Source organism: Leptodactylus fuscus, chromosome 7 (assembly GCF_031893055.1).
Source record: "Leptodactylus fuscus isolate aLepFus1 chromosome 7, aLepFus1.hap2, whole genome shotgun sequence".
Lineage (NCBI taxonomy): Eukaryota > Metazoa > Chordata > Amphibia > Anura > Leptodactylidae > Leptodactylus > Leptodactylus fuscus.
The window spans coordinates 30,616,640-30,638,550 of NC_134271.1; the positions used below are offsets into that span (position 1 = coordinate 30,616,640).

The following is a 21,911-nucleotide window of genomic DNA, read 5'->3' on the forward strand; positions in this document are numbered from 1 at the left end:
TATCAGTACTGAGGTCCCCTGCTGTATGTTGTTGTGACATCATGCCCATGGACACGTCACTGCCTCCACTGGTTCAGATTTTATCTAAAACTCCCACCAATTCTATAATATTATTTTATGGAAACAGCAGATCATTCTGGTCCTTGCTGCCCCCACTCTAGATCGCTCCTACATTAGCTTCTTTACAATATTGAAAATGAAAATTAAGAATCCAGAACTGGGATTTGTGAATATATGTATAAGAGACAGAGGTGAATGGAGGTTACAATGTTATATGTTATACAGTCTTTTACTTTAAGACAATTGCACTGTGAGTCACAAACACTAAATATTTTACACCTAATTTTGTGCAATGCAGCAGGCATAGGCTTACTCCGTCACTTGGCTACTCCTGAGGGTGTTGTCTAGGTGCTCCCATAGTTTTCACCCTTTATCCTCTATATAGGGATATAGTATCAGTTGTACAGAAACTATCAGTTTACTACCTCTCTCCATATAGTGACTGTTGACCCAAGCAGGTTAAGAGACACCTCTGCGGGCACTGAAGGGACAACAAGGGACATGGTTAGAGGACAAGTTGAGGAACAGGCAGAGAACATTCAGTATAGTGGTAAGACAGGTGGTCAAAGCAAGTGGCAGAGGTTCAGAGTCACTATACAGACACAGGTCAGGACAGGCGGCACAGGTTCAGAGTCACTATACAGACACAGATCAGGGCAGGCGGTACAGGTTTAGAGTCACTATACAGACACGGGTCAGGGCAGGCGGCACAGGTTCAGAGTCACTATACAGACACGGGTCAGGACAGGCGGCACAGGTTCAGAGTCACTATACAGACACAGGGCAGGCGACACAGGTTCAGAGTCACTATACAGTCACAGGTCAGGGCAGGAGCACAGATCAGGATAAGAGAAACCAGTACAAGTTAAGAAAACAGATAAACAGGCAGAACAGGATTTTTTTTTAAAAGGGAAGGTGACAGTAATTAAAGTAATTTTTGGTGATCCATTCTATTTAAATCTAAGGAGAACATTAGCTTTGTGCCAGGGTGTAGCAGTACTAGTACTGTGCATAGGGAGTCTTCTCCCCATCACAACACCCACTATTTACATGTCCCATTACAGAACATAACATTGTGTTATAGTGGGGATATCTCCTTTTGATGTTGTGAATCTCTATAGATATTCAATAATTTAGATCTGATACTTTCTAATAAAACAAGCAATTTGACACAAGATAAAGTCACCAGCAATGTTATTGTATGTTTTGTAATAGATGTAAAATATTTTATCAAGATAAGTAGAAAATGGAAAAGAAGCAAATTTGGTAAAATAGGATCCTAAAATGAAATACATGTAATATTATAATTCGATTACTCTCTGTTTTCTTCTACAGATGGTTTGCAAAATGAAGAAGATTATCCGTATGAAGAGATGACACTGAACTGTAGAACTGACCACTCCAAAATCATTAAGGGCATATATGACTTTATAATGCTCCCTAAGAATGAAAAAGGTGAGGGATGAAAGATTTGGTCACACTTATTCTTTGTATATTATAAGCTTTTACTGCAAATAAATGCTGCTGATATTCCTGTGTACAAGGTATATACATTTCCTGAGTGACGCTGAGGCCCCACATTGCAGACACACAGCTATTTTTGAGCCAAAGCCAAGAATGGCAACAAAAATAATGGGAAATATATAGAAAGCTCTAATACTTCTACCTTTTGTTCAATCCACTCCTGTCTTTGGCTCAAAACACATCAAAATCTGCAACAAAAAATGCTGCGTTTCAGCCTAAACGAGTATACTTCTCAATTAGAACATCATTTACAAAGACAAAGGATTTATGTCACATCTGTTTAATTGACAAAAGCGTAACCACAGGAGATACTACTAATCCAAATAACAGGAATTCCCAGACCTACATTACCAGTAAAGAGTTCACTGCACAATGGGAGATATGGAAGTGGCTTACCATACTATACTGTAGTATACTGTACAATACTATACTGTACTGTACTGTACTAAACTGTACTTTACTGTACTGTGCTATACTATACTATACTGTACTATACTGTACAATACTATACTATACTGTACTATACTGTACAATACTATACTATACTGTACTATTCTATACTATACTAAACTGTACTGTACTAAACTGTACTTTACTGTACTATACTATACTGTATTGTACTGTACTATACTATACTAAACTGTACTGTACTTTACTATACTATGCTGTACTATGCTATACTATAGTGTATTGTACTATACTATATGATACTAAATTGTACTGTACTGTACTATACTAAACTGTACTGTACTATACTATACTAAACTGTACTGTACTATACTAAACTGTACTGTACTGTACTATACTGTACTATACTATACTAAACTGTGCTGTACTATACTATACTAAACTGTACTGTACTATACTATACTAAACTGTACTGTACTGTAGTACACTGTACTGTGCTTTACTATACTATACTGTACTATACTATACTAAACTGTGCTGTACTATACTATACTAAACTGTACTGTACTGTAGTACACTGTACTGTAGTACACTGTACTGTGCTTTACTATACTATACTGTACTATACTATACTAAACTGTACTGTACTATACTATACTAAACTGTACTGTACTGTAGTACACTGTACTGTGCTTTACTATACTATACTGTACTATACTATACTATACTATACTGTACGATACTAAATTGTACTGTACTATACTATACTTTGCTTACTATAATACTGAAGACATAATTTATTGCACATTGATCTTTGTTTTTTTTAAGATATGGCTTCTTATGTCAGCAATAATGGAACAATTGCTGTGGGTATCAATGCTGCTCCTCTCAAGGTAAATATATTGTGGACAGGGGGTGTCATACAGTAAAACCTCACTGGGATGAGCACCTAAAATTGTATATAAGGCTAAGGCTCCGCGTCGCGGAAACGCAGCTTGCAGATTTTACTGTGGTTTTTTGCGCCAAAGGCAAGAATGGCTACTGCAAGAATGGGAAATATATAGGAAGTTCTTTTACTTCTCCCTACTGCTAAATTCACTTCTGTATTTGGCTCAAAAAACTGCAACAAAAAAGCTGTTTCCTCAACGTGAGGCCTCAGCCTAAGGCTAAGGCCCCACGGGACGGCCCACAGCCAAAAAGTGCAGCAAAAAGTGGCGGCAACACATTGCAGTTCTTCCCACAGCGCTTTAACCAGAAAGTTCACAGAGTTTTCCTCCGCGGACCTTCTGTTACAATTATATCTATAGGGAAACCGCTGGAGTTTCTGTATGTATAATTGACATGCTGCAATTTCCAAAGCCGTGCCAGTCTTGGAAATTATGGCGTGTTTGCATGGCGGTTTTTACAGCAAAGTGGGCATGGGATTTGCTAGAATCCTATCGACTTTGCCCGTACAGTAAAACGCCACCCGTGGGGCCTCCGCTTAATAATGTTTTTTTAAGGTGATGGTCTCGTCTTACGCGCGCTACACATTAAAATCAATGGGTAAAAAAGCTTCCCATTGAGTTCAATGTGTAGCGCGTGGAAGACGGAACCCATTGAACTCAATGGGATTCTGTTTTTACAGCACTGATACTTGACACGAGTTTTGTGGAAAAAAAAGCGCCACAAAACTCTGTGTGAATGCACCCTAATGCAGCCATATAAGGGTATGTTCACACAGAGTTTTTGGCGGTGAATTTTGACATGGAATCCACCTCAAAATCCGCTGCCAATAACAGCTCCCATTGACTTCAATGGGAGCCGCTCGCTTCTTTTTTCTGCTAGCTAGTAGTGGAAAAAAGAAGCGATATGCCCTATTTTGCAGTAACAGTACTGTAGCAGTAACACTACATAAGGGTGAGTTCACACTTAGTATATGCCAGCTTATTCTGAACATAAAACACGTTCAGAATCAGCGGCGTATAAAGCAGATCCCATTCATTTCTATGGGAGCCGGCATACGAGCGCTCCCGATAGAAATGAATGGGCTGCTTTTTTCACTACGAGCACTCCCATTGAAGTGAATGGGAAGTGCTGGCGTGTACGGCTCGGCATGAGCAGAGCTAGCCGTACACGCGAGCACTTCCCATTCACTTCAATGGGAGTGCTCGTAGTGAAAAAAGCAGCCCATTCATTTCTATCGGGAGCGCTCGTATGCCGGCTCCCATAGAAATGAATGGGATCTGCTTTATACGCGTTGATTCTGAACGTGTTTTACGTTCAGAATAAGCTGGCGTATACTCAGTGTGAACTCACCCTAAAATAATAAAAATCTGTAAAACATAATAATGTGCGATGACCAGATGAGGTACAGATCATCCCTCTCTTACTGCTGAAATTAGAGTAACAGGGGACACCTCAGAATAGTTGAAGTGTGAGTTTACAATAGTATGTCTATGTAGTCATTCATAAGATAAGATAAGATAATCCTTTAACCACTTTAGTACCTGGCCAATTTGTGGTCCAGGACCAGACACATTTTAGGTTTATTTTGTATGTGCGGTTTTGAGGGCTGTAACATTTTTCCCGTATGTCTCAGTCAACTAATTTTTGCGTCTTTTTTCGGGGACACATAGGGCTTTATTTTTATGTTATCTTTATTTTCGAATGTGTTTTAATTTTTTTTATATCTGGGAAAATATAAACAAAATAGGAGGGAAATTGTGTCTGGTTTTCAATTTTTATTTTTTTTAATTTAATAACACAAAGCGCTACTGAAAAACTTTATAAGGGTGCATTCACACTGAGTAAACGCTAGCTTATTTTGTAGAGTAAAATTACACTTGTAAATTTTGCTATCCCATTGACTTCAATGATATTTTACAAGCGTATTTTTACTGGCGTATTTTTTACTGGCGTATTTTTTACTGGCGTATTTTTACACTTGTAAGGGTGCATTCACACTGAGTAAACGCTAGCTTATTCTGAACGTAAAACACGTTCAGAATAAGCGGCGTCTAAAGCAGCTCCATTCATTTCTATGGGAGCGGGGATACGAGCGCTCCCCATAGAAATGAATGGGCTGCTTCTTTCACTCCGTGCAGTCCCATTGAAGTGAATGGGGAGTGCCGGCGTATACGGCAAGCTCTGCTCATGCCGGAGCGTACACGCCGGCACTCCCCATTCACTTCAATGGGACTGCACGGAGTGAAAGAAGCAGCCCATTCATTTCTATGGGGAGTGCTCGTATCCCCGCTCCCATAGAAATGAATGGAGCTGCTTTAGACGCCGCTTATTCTGAACGTGTTTTACGTTCAGAATAAGCTAGCGTTTACTCAGTGTGAATTCACTCTAAAAAAATATCATTGAAGTCAATGGGATAGCAAAATTTACAAGTGTAATTTTACTCTACAAAATAAGCTAGCGTTTACTCAGTGTGAATGCACCCTAATATAGTTTTTCCTCTCCGTTACGGTAATTTTTATTTTGTATGGTGTCATCGGGGGTGGGGCTATAACCTTTAATAACGGCGTTTTATTAGCATATTATTTATTTATTTATTATTATTATTTTATTTACATTTTTTAAAAACTTTTTTATTTTTTATTTTTTCAGATTGTGTCCCCATAAGGTAATAAGAGACCTTTGGGGACATCTGATCACTTTTTTTTTTTGTACTGGAGGCTGATTTCTCCTATAACTGGGGCTGCTACATTTAACCTCAGATACAGGAGGAATCCAGCCTCCTGCACACTGTATATACAGCTTACTGACGCTAGGTTCACACCTGCGTTTGGGGTCTCCGTTCTATGGTTTCTGTCTTCTGCATGCCAGAAGACGGAAACCATAGACCGGGTCCGGCCGTGAGCGGCGGTGAGCGTTTTAGGCTCTCCGCCGCGAAACCGGATTTTTTTATCCGGACACAGAGTACTGCATGTCTGACTCTGTGTCCGGATTATAAAACCCGGTTTCGCGGCGAAGAGCTCAACACGCTCACCGCCGCTCAGCTTTCTCACCCATTCAAATGAATGGGTGAGAAAGTCTCCTGCAGGTTTCCGTATCCTGCCTGTGTTTTAGGCAGGAAACGGAAACCTAAGTACGGAGTGCCGGGCCGCAGATGTGAACGAGCCCTGAGCTGATCTGAGTCCTGTAGGACCCAGCAGCTCTGGTAAGACTCTGCTCCCCGCGAATCACATGTTCGCCGGGTCAGAGGGCAGCTGAATTATGGCTGCGTCCATAGCTGTGTATACAGCGCTCATTGAGCGCTGTATACACAGTGATCGAGAAGGCAGGGGAGGTAATAAATCTGCCCTGTCTTCTCTCTGGGAGCTCCGGCTGAAGTTACAGCCGACTCCTAGTGAAAGCAGCTACACGATCTCCGTGCAGCTGCTGTGTTCTGATGGACGTACAGGTACGTCCTGTCAGAACTAGGCAACCACTTCCCGGACGTATATAGTCTATGGGCGGTCTGGAAGTGGTTAATAGTCCCACAGTGGGGAAATTTCAGTATGCTACAGCAGCATAGTAAAACAGATACAGGATAATACACAGTAATATATTACAGAAGTAGACACACGTAAGCTGAGAAGAGAAGATATACTAGGAGTCCATAGGAGCTAAGGAACAGAAGAAGAAAGAAGGAAGACTTCATAATCATAATCATTAGTTTTCTGTACGGAGTGATCTTCGCTTGGTCTGATGTAGATTATACAGCCTGAGCGTGGTTGGAAGGAAAGACTTGCGATAGCGCTCCTTCTCACACTTGGGGTGAAGCAGACGGTCACTTACAGTGCTGCTAAGTCCCATCAAGTTCTCATACATGGGGTGGGATTTATTCTCCCGCATGGAGCTCACCACGTACAGTATCCTTCTGTCACCCACCACCTGTACTGGGTCCAGGGGTCTTCCCAGGACAGAGCTGGCCCTTCTAATCAGCCTGTCAAGTCTATTTCTGTCCCTGGCTGGTATACTGCTCCCCCAGCAGGCCACACCGAAAAAGATGGCTGAAGCAACCACAGAGTTGAAAAAGGCCCTAAGAAGTGGCCCCTGGACTCCAAAGGCCTTCAGCCTCCTAAGCAGGTAGTCTGCTGTGACCCTTTCTGTGCAGCGCCTCCAGGTGATCAGCCCAGTCTAGTTTATTATTGAGGAGCACACCCAGGTACTTATAGGTCCTGACTATCTCAATGCATGTTCCTTGGATCTCCACCGGGGTTGGAGCACTTCTCCGTTTACTAAAGTCCACCACCATCTCCTTGGTCTTCCCAGCATTAATCCTGAGGTGGTTCTGCTGGCACCATTCAACAAAGTCCCGGTTTAAGTCTCTGTATTCCCTATCGTCGCCAAAAGTGATAAGGCCTACTATTGCAGAGTCATCGGAGTACTTCTGTAAGTAACAGATGGATGAGTTGTGCCTAAAGTCAGCAGTTACAGTGTGAAGAGAAATGGGGCAAGAACTGTACCTTGTGGTGCCCCCGTACTACAGATCACAGTGTCATACACACAGTCCTGGGCTCTCACATACTGAGGGCGGTTTGTCAGGTAGTCTAGTATCCAGTTGGACAGGTGCTGGTTCACACCACCAAGGTTCAGCTTCTCCCTCAGTAGCCCTGGCTGAATGGTGTTGAACGCACTGGAGAAATCAAAGAACATTATTCTCGCAGTGTTTCCGGGTTTCTCCAGGTGAGAGAGAGCTCTGCGAAGAAGGTGCATGATGGTGTCATCTACCCCAATGCCCGGTTGATAGGCAAACAGGAGGGGGTCCAGAGCGGGGCACACTAGAGGGCGTAAGTGTGTCAGGACCAGTCTCTCTAGGACCTTCATCTGGTGGGATGTCAGTGCTACAGGTCCGTACTCATTGTAGTCCATCGGGTTGGGTTTCTTTGGTACTGGTACCACACAAGATGTTTTCCACAGTTGAGGTACCACTCCCAGCTTTAGACTCATATTGTACATGTGCATAATAACACCGCACAGCTGGTCTCTGCACATTTTAAGAACTCTTCCGCTTATCCCATCAGGTCCTCTGGCCTTGACTGCTTTAATCCTCTTGATTTCCCTACACACTTGAGACTCCTTGAGGATCAGATAGTCAGATTGCAGTTGACTGTAGATCGATGGGGGTTGGGTCTGGGTGTGTGAGGGGAGGGGGGTTGACTGACATGCTGGTGAAGGGAGAGTTGGCTTGGATTCAAATCTATTGAAGAATAGATTAAGCTCTTTAAGCCACTTCCTGTCACCTTCTATCTGGTGACCAGCCTTTTGTTTATGTCCAGATATCACCTTCAGACTATCCCAAACCTTCAAGACTCTACCTTCCCCCATCTGTAGTTCCATCTTCTGCCTGTAGTTGACTTTCCCTCTCTGATCAGTTGTCTCAACTGTTTTTGCACTTCCCCCAGGCCATTTTTGTCACCAGACCTACAGATTCTCTTTTTCTGCTTGAGAAGAGCTTTAATCTCAGAGTTGATCCATGGTTTGTTACTGGAGAAACACCTCACCTTCCAAGTTGATACTGTGCTGTCTACACAGAAATAGTAGTAGTGTGTAAATCCCTCAATGTCACCTCAAAATGAGTCTTGAAACGCGTCCCATAATGTTACTTTAAAACAGTCTCTCAGAGTCTCGACACTTTCCTCTGACCAAATTTTCACTGTACGGCTAACAGCTGGTTCTCTGCGCACCAGTGGAGTGTAAGTGGGTCGCAGATGTACCAGGTTGTGATCCGATCTGCCTAGGGGCAGTAGGGCAGATGAGTTATATCCATTATTGATTTACTGATTTTTCTTTGTTTCAATACAGAGTTACATCAACGGAGTAATTCGAAATTCTTTGTGTGACGCGAATCATGTAAACCATGCCGTTTTGCTAGTGGGATATTCAAAAGGTAAAACAAATTCTAATTATTTTTCAGCTATTTCCTAGATAAAAGTGTTCTTGATGCTTTCTTATTAAACTAATAAACCGATTAATAGTGTATTATTAAGCAGTCCTAATATTAGCTTCACTGTGGGTCTAGAAGTGAAATAAAGATAACATAATGAGGAATATTCTAAAATACTTGGCTATGAGATTTTTGCACTATTGGTGTCAGGATACGGAGTCGCCGCGGTCTCCTTGCTGCGCGGCGACTCCCCGGGAGACGTGTTAAGAGTTCTATTGGTTGTGCTTAGGTGATTGAGGGTTAATCTTTTCCTTGCTCTCAGTTCTCCATGCCATTAGCCATCACAGGTGTTGTGGGTTGTTTTCTCTGCTGCTATTTAAACCTCACTCAGGCATGGATCCTTGCCAGACATTCACTTAGTGTTTCCTGGTCTCCTGCTCTGTCAGATACCCAGTCTGTGTGTCTTTCGGTCTGTTGGTTACTGTATACCCGGCTTGTATTTGACTATTCCTTGTCTTCTGATTTTGTACTTTATTCTGATCTCCTGGCTTGACCTCTTGCTCGTCCGACCTCGCCTTCTCTTCTGTGTTTTTGCTGGGACTTGTCCTCCCTTGTTCCATGCTATTTTGTCTTTGGTTTTGCATTGCATTTTACACTGTGCTTTCTGCTTAGGTGTCACCCGCGTTACTCCAGCCAATAGGACTTTCAGGGCCTCCTCTTCCCTGACCCTAGCCACCTGGACAGTAGCGTAGGAGTCGTGGCAGGCGCACTTCAATTAGGAAGTGCATTGGTCTGCCTCATATCAGATCTACAGCATAGTTCTAGCTGCAGGGCCTACGACCCCTTTTGTCATTAGTTGCACAGTGTTGCTTTCCCAGCTGTGTCACTCTGCACTGCCTGACCCTGACTCCAATCCTTACAATTGGTCAGAAATGGGAGACTACACAACGTATTATGTTAGGCTGGTTGCAGACGATCGTGCTGCAAGTGACCGCCCGTGAATTAAAAGCATGTGTGGTCGTCATATGGTTAAAATGAGACAATGTGCTCCAATTCTTGTTTAACATTATGGCACAAAGTCAGACAACTGGTTGTATAAACTTAGACTCGACCGTCAAAGATGCACCAAAATGAATGACATTTAAAGTGAAGTGGCTTGCCTACGTTTGCTAGATCAGATACAGATCACATAACGTGCAGGTTTTGCTTTTGTTATGCAGATAAAGAAGGACGTTATTGGATTGTAAAAAACAGCTGGGGAAAGACTTGGGGAGAAAACGTAAGTCTTCTATAATCCAACATTATATGTATTCATTCCACCAAGACAAAGCCTTCATTCATTAAGCCAAAGGCAAAAAATATTTAGTATACATTAGGCTCCATGTGAGAACCATATTGTATACTGTATTTTGTGCAAAGAACAGGATGGAATCCTTTAGGGTAAGGCTTATTTACATAAGGAAGAAATAAGAAATTTCTCAGGAATGGCAGTGCGGATCAGAATAATAAAGGTATTCCAATGTGGTATTTGTAGAAAAAGGGATTCTAATGATAGAATCCCTTTAAGGGGATGTAAAATGAATCTCGAAGGTTTCAAAAACAGTGATCGAGAATGAATAGATTTACTGCAAGGAAGCATTTCATGAAGCGAGCCTCTGTCTACATATCCTTTATGGCAGCGGTTCTCAACCTGTGGGTCGCGACCCCGGTGGGGGTCGAACGACCAAAACACAGGGGTCGCCACATACCTCCCAACCGTCCCGGTCGGTGGGAGGTATGTCCCGGTTTCAACTGATCGGCGCCCGAAGGACGCCGATGAGTTGAAAACACAGGCGATTAAAGCAGGAGCTGTCACAGCCAGCTCCTGCTTTAATGCTGTGCTGCGGCTTCTGTGTGTGTAGCCGCGATGTGATGACGTCACATCGCGGCTACAACTATCTGAGTGAGCGAGACTAAGCGGGTGGCAGGGGAGCGTTGGAAGGTGAGTGTAAGTGTTTGGTTTTTTTGTGTTTTAAACATTAAGGTGGAACATAATGAAGGGGCAGATGAAGGGGGGGGGGGGACGGTATGACACTGGGAGCAGAGATGGAGGGACATGAAACTGGGCAGATGAAGGGGGGGGGGACGGCATGACACTGGGGGCAGAGATGGAGGGACATGAAGCTCTGGGCAGAGATGGGGGAACATGAAACTGGGGAACAGATGGGGACATGAAACTGGGGGAAGAGATGGGTGACATGAAACTGTGGGCAGATGAAGGGGGGTACGGCTTGGCACTGGAGGCAGAGATGGGGGGACATGAAACTGGGGAAGAGATGGGGGACATGAAACTGGGGGCAGAGATGGGGAGACATAAAACTGGGGGCAGAGATGGAGGGGGGACATGAAACTGGGGGCAGATGAAGGGGTTATATGAAACTGGGAGAGAGATGGCGGGGGGACATATAATGTACGGGTGACTGTAGGAGGATTATACTGTGTGGGAGCACATGAAAAATGAATGAGTATGGGCGGAGTCAACATAAAAGTGGGCGGAGCTAAATTCGCTGCGGCGCACGCAGCATATTTTGTCCCTCTTTCTAATCTTCAAAAGCTGGGAGGTATTCTTAAAGCCATCAGAAAATACATATTTCCGATGGCTTTAGCCACTGATAAGCTGCGCTACTGTCTGCAGCAGCGCTATAACGCCGTTATGGACATGTGTTCCAAACTGAATGGGGTCACCGCAACATGAGGAACTGTATTGCGGGGTCACGGCATTAGAAAGGTTGAGAACCACTGCTTTATGGGCATATAGACATCATAGAAGGGGTCCTCTGCTCGAGATAATTGTCAACTGTGGGCACTTCCTAGTGGAGCAAGGTTTATGGCAGGTTTCTACATTCAGGATTATTATTATGTAATATTTAAATCCAAAACCAAATGTGGAACCTAAAGGGAAAGAACATAATAAGGACAGATGATACTTCTCAAAAACGGTTATGAAAATGTGCAAATATTATACGAGAAATCTTAACAGTAATACTAATATTTGCTCTCTCTTTCTCAGGGATTTTTTAGAATCTCCTTTGGTAACAACATGTGTGGAATTACAAAATGGCCTCTAAGTGCCATTGTGACCAAACCAGGAAGCAGAAGTATTCCCTGTCCTGCCTAACATGTGCACTTCCATTTCAGCGTGTACTAGCCTAATGTTACAGTATCTTCCCCACTGTAGTAATATATGCGCAATGGCTTAGCTATGTCAGTGGAAATATATCTCCCTATATTATAAAAATGAATTTCTGTCTGTCTGTCTGTTCTCTAATGCGAACCAAACGACTGGACCGATCTTCACCAAATTTGGTACAGAGATACTTCAGATATCCGGGAAGGTTTAAGACGAGACTCCAACTCGCTCGGATGTACCGTTGCTGAGATACAGCATTCCAAACACAGTGCCCCCCCCCCCTTAGCCAATACAAACCTGCAAGTCTTTCACTCATATTCCAACTGCAATACACATGGTCACTCCACATACACAACCCAACACTGATATCCAAACTGAGATACATGCATCAGAGGATTAGATACACAGATCAGCACACAGTATCACACACCAGAGGATTAGATACACGAGTCTGCACACAGTTCCACATGCCGAAGGATTAGATACACGCGTCTGCACAAAGTACCACACGCCGGGGGATTGGATACATGCGTCTGCACACAGTACCACATGCCAAAGGATTGGATACACGCATCTGCACATAGTTCCACACACCAGAGCATAAGATATGCACATCTGCACACAGTACCACATGCCGTAGGATTAGATACGCGCCTCTTCACACAATACCACACAGGGGAGGTTTAGATACGTGTGTCTGCACATAGTACCACACTTTGGAGGATTAGATACATGCCTCTGCACACAGTACCACAAGCCAGAGAATTACATACACGTCTCAGCACACAGTACCACACAGGGAGGATTAGATACACGCGTCTGCACACAGTTCCACATGCCGTAGGATTAGATACGCACCTCTTCACACAATACCACACAGGGGAGGATTAGATACGTGTGTCTGCACACAGTACCACACTTTGGAGGATTAGATACATGCCTCTGCACACAGTACCACAAGCCAGAGAATTACATACATGTCTCAGCACACAGTACCACACGGGGGAGGATTAGATACGCACATCTGCACACAGTACCACATGCCAGAGGATTAGATATGTGCATCTGCACACAGTACCACACGCCAGAGGATTAGATACGCGCGTCTGCACACAGTACCACATGCCGTAGGATTAGATATATGCTTCTTCACACAAAACCACACAGGGGAGGATTAGATACATTCCTCTGCACACAGTACCACAAGCCAGAGAATTATATACGCGTCTCAGCACACAGTACCACACAGAGAGGATTAGATACACGCGTCTGCACACAGTACCACATACTGTAGGATTAGATACGCACATCTACACACAGTTCCACATGCCGTAGGATTAGATACGCACCTCTTCACACAGTACCACACAGGGGAGGATTAGATACGTGTGTCTGCATACAGTACCACACTTTGGAGGATTAGATACAAGCCTCTGCACACAGTACCACAAGCCAGAGAATTAGATACGCGTCTCAATACACAGTACCACACGCAAGAGGATTAGATACGCGCATCTGCACACAGTACCACATGCCGTAGGATTAGATACGCGCGTCTACACACAGTTCCACTCGCCGTAGGATTAGATACACGCCTCATCACACAATACCACACAGGGGAGGATTAGATATGCGCATCTGCACACAGTTCCACACACCAGAGGATTAGATAAGCACGTGTGCACACAGTACCACATGCCGTAGGATTAGATACGCACGTCTGCTTACAGTTCCACATGTCAGACGATTAGATACGCACATCTTCACACAGTTGTACACGCCATAGGATTAGATACATGCGTCTGCATACAGTACCACATGCTGTAGGATTAGATATGTGCGTCTACACACAGTTCCACATGCCGTAGGATTAGATATGCACCTCTTCACACACTACCACACAGGGGAGGATTAGATACGTGCGTCTGAACACAGTACCACATGCCAGACAATTAGATATGCGTCTCAGCACACAGTACCACACGGGGGAGGATTAGATAAGTGCATCTGCACACAGTACCTCACGCCAGAGGATTAGATACACCTGTTTGCACACAGTACCACACGCCAGAGGATTAGATACACGCGTCTGCACATAGTACCACATGCCGTAAGATTAGATATGCACGTCTGCACACAGTTTCACTTACCGGAGGATTAGATACATGCCTCTTCACACAATGCCACACGGGGGAGGATTAGATACATCTGCACACAGTACCACACGGGGGAGGATTAGATATGTGCATCTGCACACAGTACCACACCAACAAGGATTAGATACTTGCGTCTAAACACAGTACTACACGGGGAAGGATTAGATACAGCTTTACTCCAGGTATCCATAACAACTGATCACAGGTTTTTCACTGACATCCAAAATGAGATACACATAATCACATGACGCTTATGGACATACACACAAACCACATACAAAATACACCAGTGCAAAATTGGACAATTCTTATGGGGCCACTACACAAACATAAAATGTAATATACCCGTGCGAAGCCGGGTCCTCCCTCTAGTTTTATATATAATAAATATTAATTTTTAATGTAGTTCTTCAGAATTATGATCTATACTTAGGATAGTTCATTAAAATCATATTGGTGAGTGTCCGAGATCTGTCATCCAAGTGAATCTGGCACCCAGATGAGTGCTGCAACGTCTCCAGTGAACACCAGGGACAGTGCCATACATTGTATAGAAGCTGTGCATGGTATTGCACATCAATATGATTCACTTGCATAGGACGGAGCTGCTTACAGGTCATGTGATTCAGCTGATCCCAGGCTTGTGAAGAAGATCTCCTCTTCAAGCAGTTGATCAGCATAGGTGCCAAATGTTGGACCCCGCTAATCAGATATTATTTTAAAACCCCTTTTAAAATACAATGCTATATTATGTTACTGCTGCTTGCTTCTGCAAAATCAACAAATATATTAAACCGCAATTCCAGCAGAATAAAAAATAATAAAACAATTTCACCTGTCTTTTTTTTCTAGATAGTTGAGTGACAATAGCTATCTCTTACCTCTGAAGCATTCTGCATCAATATGTGTGTGAATAAACACCAAACCAAACTGATTTGACATTCAAGTTTCAGCAGCGCTCCATCTAAGGGTACGTTCACATGGAGGAAAATGGCGCTGAATTTGGAGTGGAATCTGAGGCGGATTCCACACCAAATTCAGCGCCATTTTCCTCCGTGTGAATGCACCCTAACATGTTTCTCTTTTGATCAGCACTCCTGCAGGTCAACATCTAGCTGTCTAATACAGCTTTTAAGGTGGTTTCACATAAAGTTGTTTTTTTTTTTTTTTTGGTTTTTTTTCAACACCACTACTGTTTTTGATGCAGTTTCTTGAACCAAAAGTAGAAGTGAATCCAAGGGTGAACCTAACCTCTCTGCTGCCTGAAGACAATTATAGAAAGGTGCCCTGTCCTTTAAAAATAATATATACCCAGCTATCTTTGCATTGCATTTGCACGCCCCCCCATCGGCCACCCTCTGCTTTTTTGGAAGAGAACGGTAAGATCAGATTTCACTTTTACTTAGGTCCTTGTACCCCTGCATTGAGGACCCTGAGAATTCTGTATTGATGGAAGTGCTCATTACTGAACCCAAATGGGCCTCCCCAGCTGCCCTGGGCTCCAAGTTTGCTGGGTGTTGGCGCCATCCCTGATGATAATGAGCAGTGCACCTCTGTGTATATCACATGACCATGAATAGTATATCACATGACCATGGACAGATTTATATCCACTGGAAGCAAACAGAATAAATGACAGCAGAGATCTAGAAAACCGTGAGGAATTGATACAGAAAGTATATTGGAAAATTTTACAACTTTTCATTATACAGACAATAACATTGGTCTCTCAATATTGGTCTGAAAGTGGCCAACCCCTTTAACTGTAAGAACTGTTTTGTGTATCAGGTAGATATTACTGAAAATTTACAACTGATTATACATAAAATAAAGTATCAGAGGCCTTCACACAACCCTCCAGGAGATTGTAACCCACAGTTTAGGAACCCAGGGTCTAGGGGGTTCTGGAACGTTGCAATGTGAACCTATCAGAGTACAACATATCTGAACATACAAGTAACAGGTTCCAGGTTAACAATGCATTGATATATTAATTCCACAAAGTTTATTTTTCACAAGGGGTTCTTCAGACTCGTATGGCTCCACATGGCATATAGAAGACCAAGATCCTTCTCTCTACATCCCTGACACTGACGTTGCAACACCTTCTATACCAGATGTACAGAGAATTGTATACTCTATACAAAGATACACTTGAAATCACCGATGCACCAGTCACTTAGGGACATCTTAGGGACTGCCTCTACCATGTCTGTCTATACCTCTTCTCAAATAGGTCCCACACCTTACTTCCATTTTTCCCACAGTGTAAGATTTCGGATCTTAAGGACTGATTCCAACAGACATATATAGAATGTATGGCTATTACTCCGTCAGACACCGACTGGGCGATCAAGTCCAGAAAGGGAGCATGTGGAGTCTGACTTCTGTTCTTTTTCTGGTTTAGGTCCAAGAAGATATAAGATGTAGTCCACTGCCGAGGTTCAGAAGTCTGGTTTAAGTGAAAATAATAGGCAGGGGATTGTGGGCCCATTGTCCTACCAAACTGATTTGCCTTTGGGCCACCTCAAATAAACAGAATGTGAGCTACAGATTAGAAAATAAAGATGAGTGTATGCTATAATGGAGCGTGGGCAGATCTTTTCTAAACATATCTCTTATTTTCAGGTGTCTCACTCAAATACAGATGTCTTATATAAGAGTCGGATGCAGCCATCCAGACACAGCAAGATGTATCACAAGTAGCGATGAGCAGTGGCGTAACTAGGAATGGCGGGGCCCCGTGGCGAACTTTTGATGTGTCCTCCCTCCCTCCCGACGGCAAAGATCTCGACCAACCGACCACCACCCCAAATTTCTGCCCACACTATAATGCCGCATAGTGGCCCCTGCACACAGTATTATTCCCCATAGTGACCCCTGCACACAGTATTATTCCCCATAGTTGCCCTTCCACACAGGATTATGCTCCATTGTGGACACCCATAAACAATTATTATACTCTGCGGTCTTTTCAGACCCCAGAGTATAACAATCGGAGACCCAGGGGGATAAAAAATTTAAAAAAACTATGTTACTTACCTATCTCCCGGCTCCACTGCATTCTCCGGCGCTGTCGGCCGTCTTCAATGAGGGCCAGGACGTCATGTGACCGGAGGGCCTGCGTCGCTACGCATAAGGACGCCATGTGACGTCACACAAGTAGGCCCCAAGCATGCCCGGAGAGGTAAGTAACACAGTTTTTTATGTTCCGTTACCTCTCCTGCACCGATCATTATACTCGGGGGTCCGAAAAGAACCCCCCCCCCGGGTATAATAGTGCTTGTAGGGGCCTGCGGCATCACTTGCTGATCTCGGCCCCTGCCAGGATCGGTAAGTAAGTAGGGCCAGCCGGTAACGGCCTATTAAAAAAAAAAAAACGCAGCGGTAGCGGCTGTCGCCGAGCCCCCTAATGTCCCGGGCCCTGTGGCAGTGGCTACCACTGCTACCCCGGTAGTTACGCCACTGGCGATGAGCAAACCACTTCACAAGGATTTGTGTGGCGAAAAGCAACACAGGCCAACTACATTAACCACGATACAGGACAAGCAATGTGGAGGGAAATATCTATTTACACATTGCAGAAGGTGGCACAGTGAAACATCGACCGGCCACAGCAAAAAAAACAACCGAAATTGGATGGATTTTTTGCTTAAGCGGACCTACTGGAGTGGAGTGTAATACAGTCCATTCCATACAAGTAGATAGAACCCGTTCAGACATTAGAAAATAAAGAGGAATTTTAGCGGGTCCTCATGCGATCTCCTTGCGAATGAAGTTCCAGTGCGCTTCTGTGAATAGTGGAGCATTCACTGATGTGGGGCTGCCACAACCGCCATTTCTGGCAGCTCCATATAAGTGAATGAAGCATCAGTTACACAAGTGCACTGGTGTTTCATTTACATGAGGGCATTAGAGGGAAGTTCAGTCCTCTTTCTGCATGCAATCCCGGGTGTTGCAGAAGTACAATTGTATTGCCAGTATATACAAGATCACCTTGACTGATAGATCTGCCTGTCACTCGTTATTTAGGGGTTAACCTTTTACTGTGTGTCTCTCCATGGTTGCCTTTCACAAGTAGTAGACAGGGTCTGAGAAGCTAAACCATTACAGAAAGAGCTGCTTACATCTTACACTGAGAAGCAAGTCAAAAAAATACAACACTAAGACCACCATCATATAGCATTTTAGTCAGTATTTGTAACCCAAAACCAGGAGTTATGTCCAAAAATAAAAAGTTGTAGAAATCTTTTCATTATAGGTTCTCTCTATGTAGGTTCAACTCTTGGTTTGACTTACAAATATTGACCATAATGCTGGTAAAAGCTCTTCACACTATCACCACGTATGTTTCCTGGAACGCAAAAAAATAACATCATTTTACAAATGAAAAAAAACAAAACAAAAAACATTAGGCTTGCTATTTCAGGTGATGTTTTTACTTGAGTCAATGCATGTGCTGGTTTTTAATAGGGCTAGTTCACACGTAGTTATTTGGTCCGGATTTTGACGCGGGAAGCCGACGCGGCTTCCGACAGTCGTGGCTTTCCACTCCGGACTAGGCCCAAATGAATCCACGTCAAGATAGGGCAAGTCACTTCTTTTGACCGGCTCCCAGAACAAGATCTGGGGACAGAGACCTGTACAAGAACAAGATCTGAGGGCAGGGACCTCTACAAGAAGAAGATCCGAGGGCAGGGACCTGTACAAGAACAAGATCTGAGGGCAGGGACCTCTACAAGAAGAAGATCTGAGGGCAGGGACCTGTACAAGAACAAGATTCAAGGGCAGGGACCTGAACAAGAACAAGATCCGAGGGCAGGGACCTCTACAAGAACAAGATCCGAGGGCAGGGACCTGTACAAGAACAAGATCCGAGGGCAGGGACCTCTACAAGAACAAGATCCGAGGGCAGGGACCTGTACAAGAACAAGATTCGAGGGCAGGGACCTGAACAAGAACAAGATTCAAGGGCAGGGACCTGAACAAGAACAAGATCCGAGGGCAGGGACCTGTACAAGAACAAGATCCAAGGGCAGGGACCTCTACAAGAACAAGATCCGAGGGCAGGGACCTCTACAAGAACAAAGTCCGAGGGCAGGGACCTCTACAAGAACAACATCCGAGGGCAGGGACCTCTACAAGAACAAGATCCGAGGGCAGGGACCTGTACAAGAACAAGATCCGAGGGCAGGAACCTGTACAAGAACAAAATTTGAGGGCAGGGACCTGAACAAGATTCGAGGGCAGGGACCTGTACAAGGACAAGATCCGAAGGCAGGGACCTGAACAAGAACAAGAATTGAGGGCAGGGACCTGAACAAGAACAAGATTCGAGGGCAGGGACCTGAACAAGAACAAGATCCGAGGGCAGGGACCTGTACAAGAACAAGATCCGATGGCACAAGAACAAGATCCGAGGGCAGGGACCTGTACAAGAACAAGATCCGAGGGCAGGGACCTGTACAAGAACAAGATCCGAGGGCAGGGACCTGTACAAGAACAAGATCCAAGGGCAGGGACCTTACAAGAACAAGGTTCGATGGCAGGGACCTGTACAAGAACAAGATCCGAGGGCAGGGACCTCTACAAGAACAAGATCCGAGGGCAGGGACCTGTACAAGAACAAGATTTGAGGGCAGGGACCTGAACAAGATTCGAGGGCAGGGACCTGAACAAGAACAAGATCCGAAGGCAGGGACCTATACAAGAACAAGATTCGATGGCACAAGAACAAGATCCGAGGGCAGGGACCTGTACAAGAACAAAGTCCAAGGGCAGGGACCTGTACAAGAACAAGATCCGAGGGCAGGGACCTGTACAAGAACAAGATCCGATGGCAGGGACCTGAACATAGAAATGAATGGGCTGCTTTTTTCCCTTTGCTTTCAATGGGGAGCGCACGTATGGCGGCTCCCATAGAAAGCAATGGGATCTGTTTTAACGCCGCTGATGAGTTATGAGGAATGAGTTACACGTTCAGAATCAGTGAGCGTATACTCAGTGTGGATGCACCCTTAGAGAGCTGTATGGACCTAGGCATTGCAACATCATACATTTCAACAACTAAAAGAAAGCAAAACCAAAAATATTTGAGGTTTAGCCCTTCCTGCCACAGCCAGTTTTCATTTTTGTGTTTTCATTTTCTATTCCTCTCCTTCCAAAAAAAATTTTTTTTTTCCATTCCATATATAGTTTTTTTTCTCCTGGACAAATTGTACTTCCGATAGACACCATTTAATATTCCACAGTATGTACTAGGAAGCTGGACAAAAAAATTCAAATTGGGGTTGGATTTGGAAATTGGGATGAAATACGGTATGTCCCCTATGCAGTAAAAATGACATGCTATCTTTATTCTGCAAGTCAGTACAATCATGTTAATACCAAATTTGAGTAGTTTTTGTTACTTTTTAATAGCTTTATATATACTATAGTTTACTATAATATATATATATATATATATATATATATATATATATATATACTAGCCTCTGCTCGCGACTTCATCTGCGTGTTGTTGGCACTGATTATCCGCCTATTTTCAGCAAATTGCTGCCGTCGATGGTTCACCTGCTCCGGCGTTTCGGCAGTTCTCAAGCTGACCTGCCGCTGAATTTGTTCCTCGCACCATGCCTGTGATTATTCCAACATCTCAGCAGCTCGCTGGGACACCATATAATGAGTGTGTTGTTAGCGTCAATGATCCGCCTGCTCCAGCGTTTCGGCTGCTCTAAGAGCCGCCGGGCGCCTAGCTTGCTCAATCCTCCTGAGCTCCGCTTGAGGAGAACTCTGACTTCTGGCTACCTTCATAGCTGTCGCTGTTTTAGAATTTTGCGACAAATTAGATTTTTTTTTCTCCCGGCATGAATAAAACTGCAAACTGTCACAACCTGAATTCTGGTAATAAAATTGTGTATTTTTCTGGTGGGGATTTGATCTGGTGTTCTGTAGTCTTCGGGTGGTTTCCTTGCCATTAGTCCATTCTGTTTGTGCATTTAGCATTGGCCTTCAGAGTATACTTGAGGTTCTCTGGAGCGACCCTCAGGTGTTGGTCGTCGTCATTATCCTATGGGACGATTCTGGGGCCTTTATTAGGAGGAGGGATGGTTTCACTAGTTGCTGGTTTTCGTGGTTACTACCTAGAATTTGTGGCTCAGGGTGGAGTATTGTTTTGGTAGTATTACAACTGACTAGCAAGTGGTGTGAGTGTTGCCTTGTGAGTGAGTCTGGTTTGTCCCTCCACACGTCTACTCTGCCCTGTCCTTCAGTTCTGTTTGCCTGTCATTATTTGTGAGGTTCTGGGTTCCAGTTTGTTTTGCCCCAGTCCTGTGTTAACCCTTTCCTCACCTCTCCACTGTCCTTCTCCTTATTCTCTTGTTACGTATTGTGTTGTGCTGCGTGTCTGTTGTTCAGCACACCCAATTCTATTTGTTTTGTCTGCAGCTGCACCTTGGTTTCTGTAGGGGTGACTACCTTAGTATCCCCAGTTCCTAACTCTCTTGTAGCTCTCGCCCTATCTGTCGGCTAGGCCTTCGTGTTAGAAAGCCAGGAGTTGTCGGGGCCAAGGCTAGCTTGGGAACAGCTGACCACCACCCACAGGCAGGGCCTAGCTAGCCACCGTAGTGTCAGGGAAAATCTCCTTCTCCTGTTCCCTTAGCAGTGCAGTATGCAGTCCGGATTCTGGGTCTGGGCATAGACACAAACGTGACACAAACTGCCAATTTGGATT

At 44.1% G+C, this 21,911-nt stretch overlaps 1 protein-coding gene across 1 annotated transcript in view; it reads left to right on the forward strand.

Moving 5' to 3' along the window:
- The window catches only part of LOC142213307 (cathepsin W-like), a 28,957-nt gene extending 9,489 nt beyond the window's left edge, over positions 1–19,468 (forward strand). The window contains exons 7-12 of the mRNA XM_075281625.1: positions 1,396–1,515; positions 2,821–2,885; positions 8,773–8,857; positions 10,075–10,133; positions 11,904–11,991; positions 18,798–19,468. Of these exons, the coding sequence (XP_075137726.1) occupies positions 1,396–1,515; positions 2,821–2,885; positions 8,773–8,857; positions 10,075–10,133; positions 11,904–11,991; positions 18,798–19,468 (1,088 nt within the window). The remainder of the gene's footprint in view (positions 1–1,395; positions 1,516–2,820; positions 2,886–8,772; positions 8,858–10,074; positions 10,134–11,903; positions 11,992–18,797) is intronic.
- Positions 19,469–21,911: the final 2,443 nt, after the last annotated feature.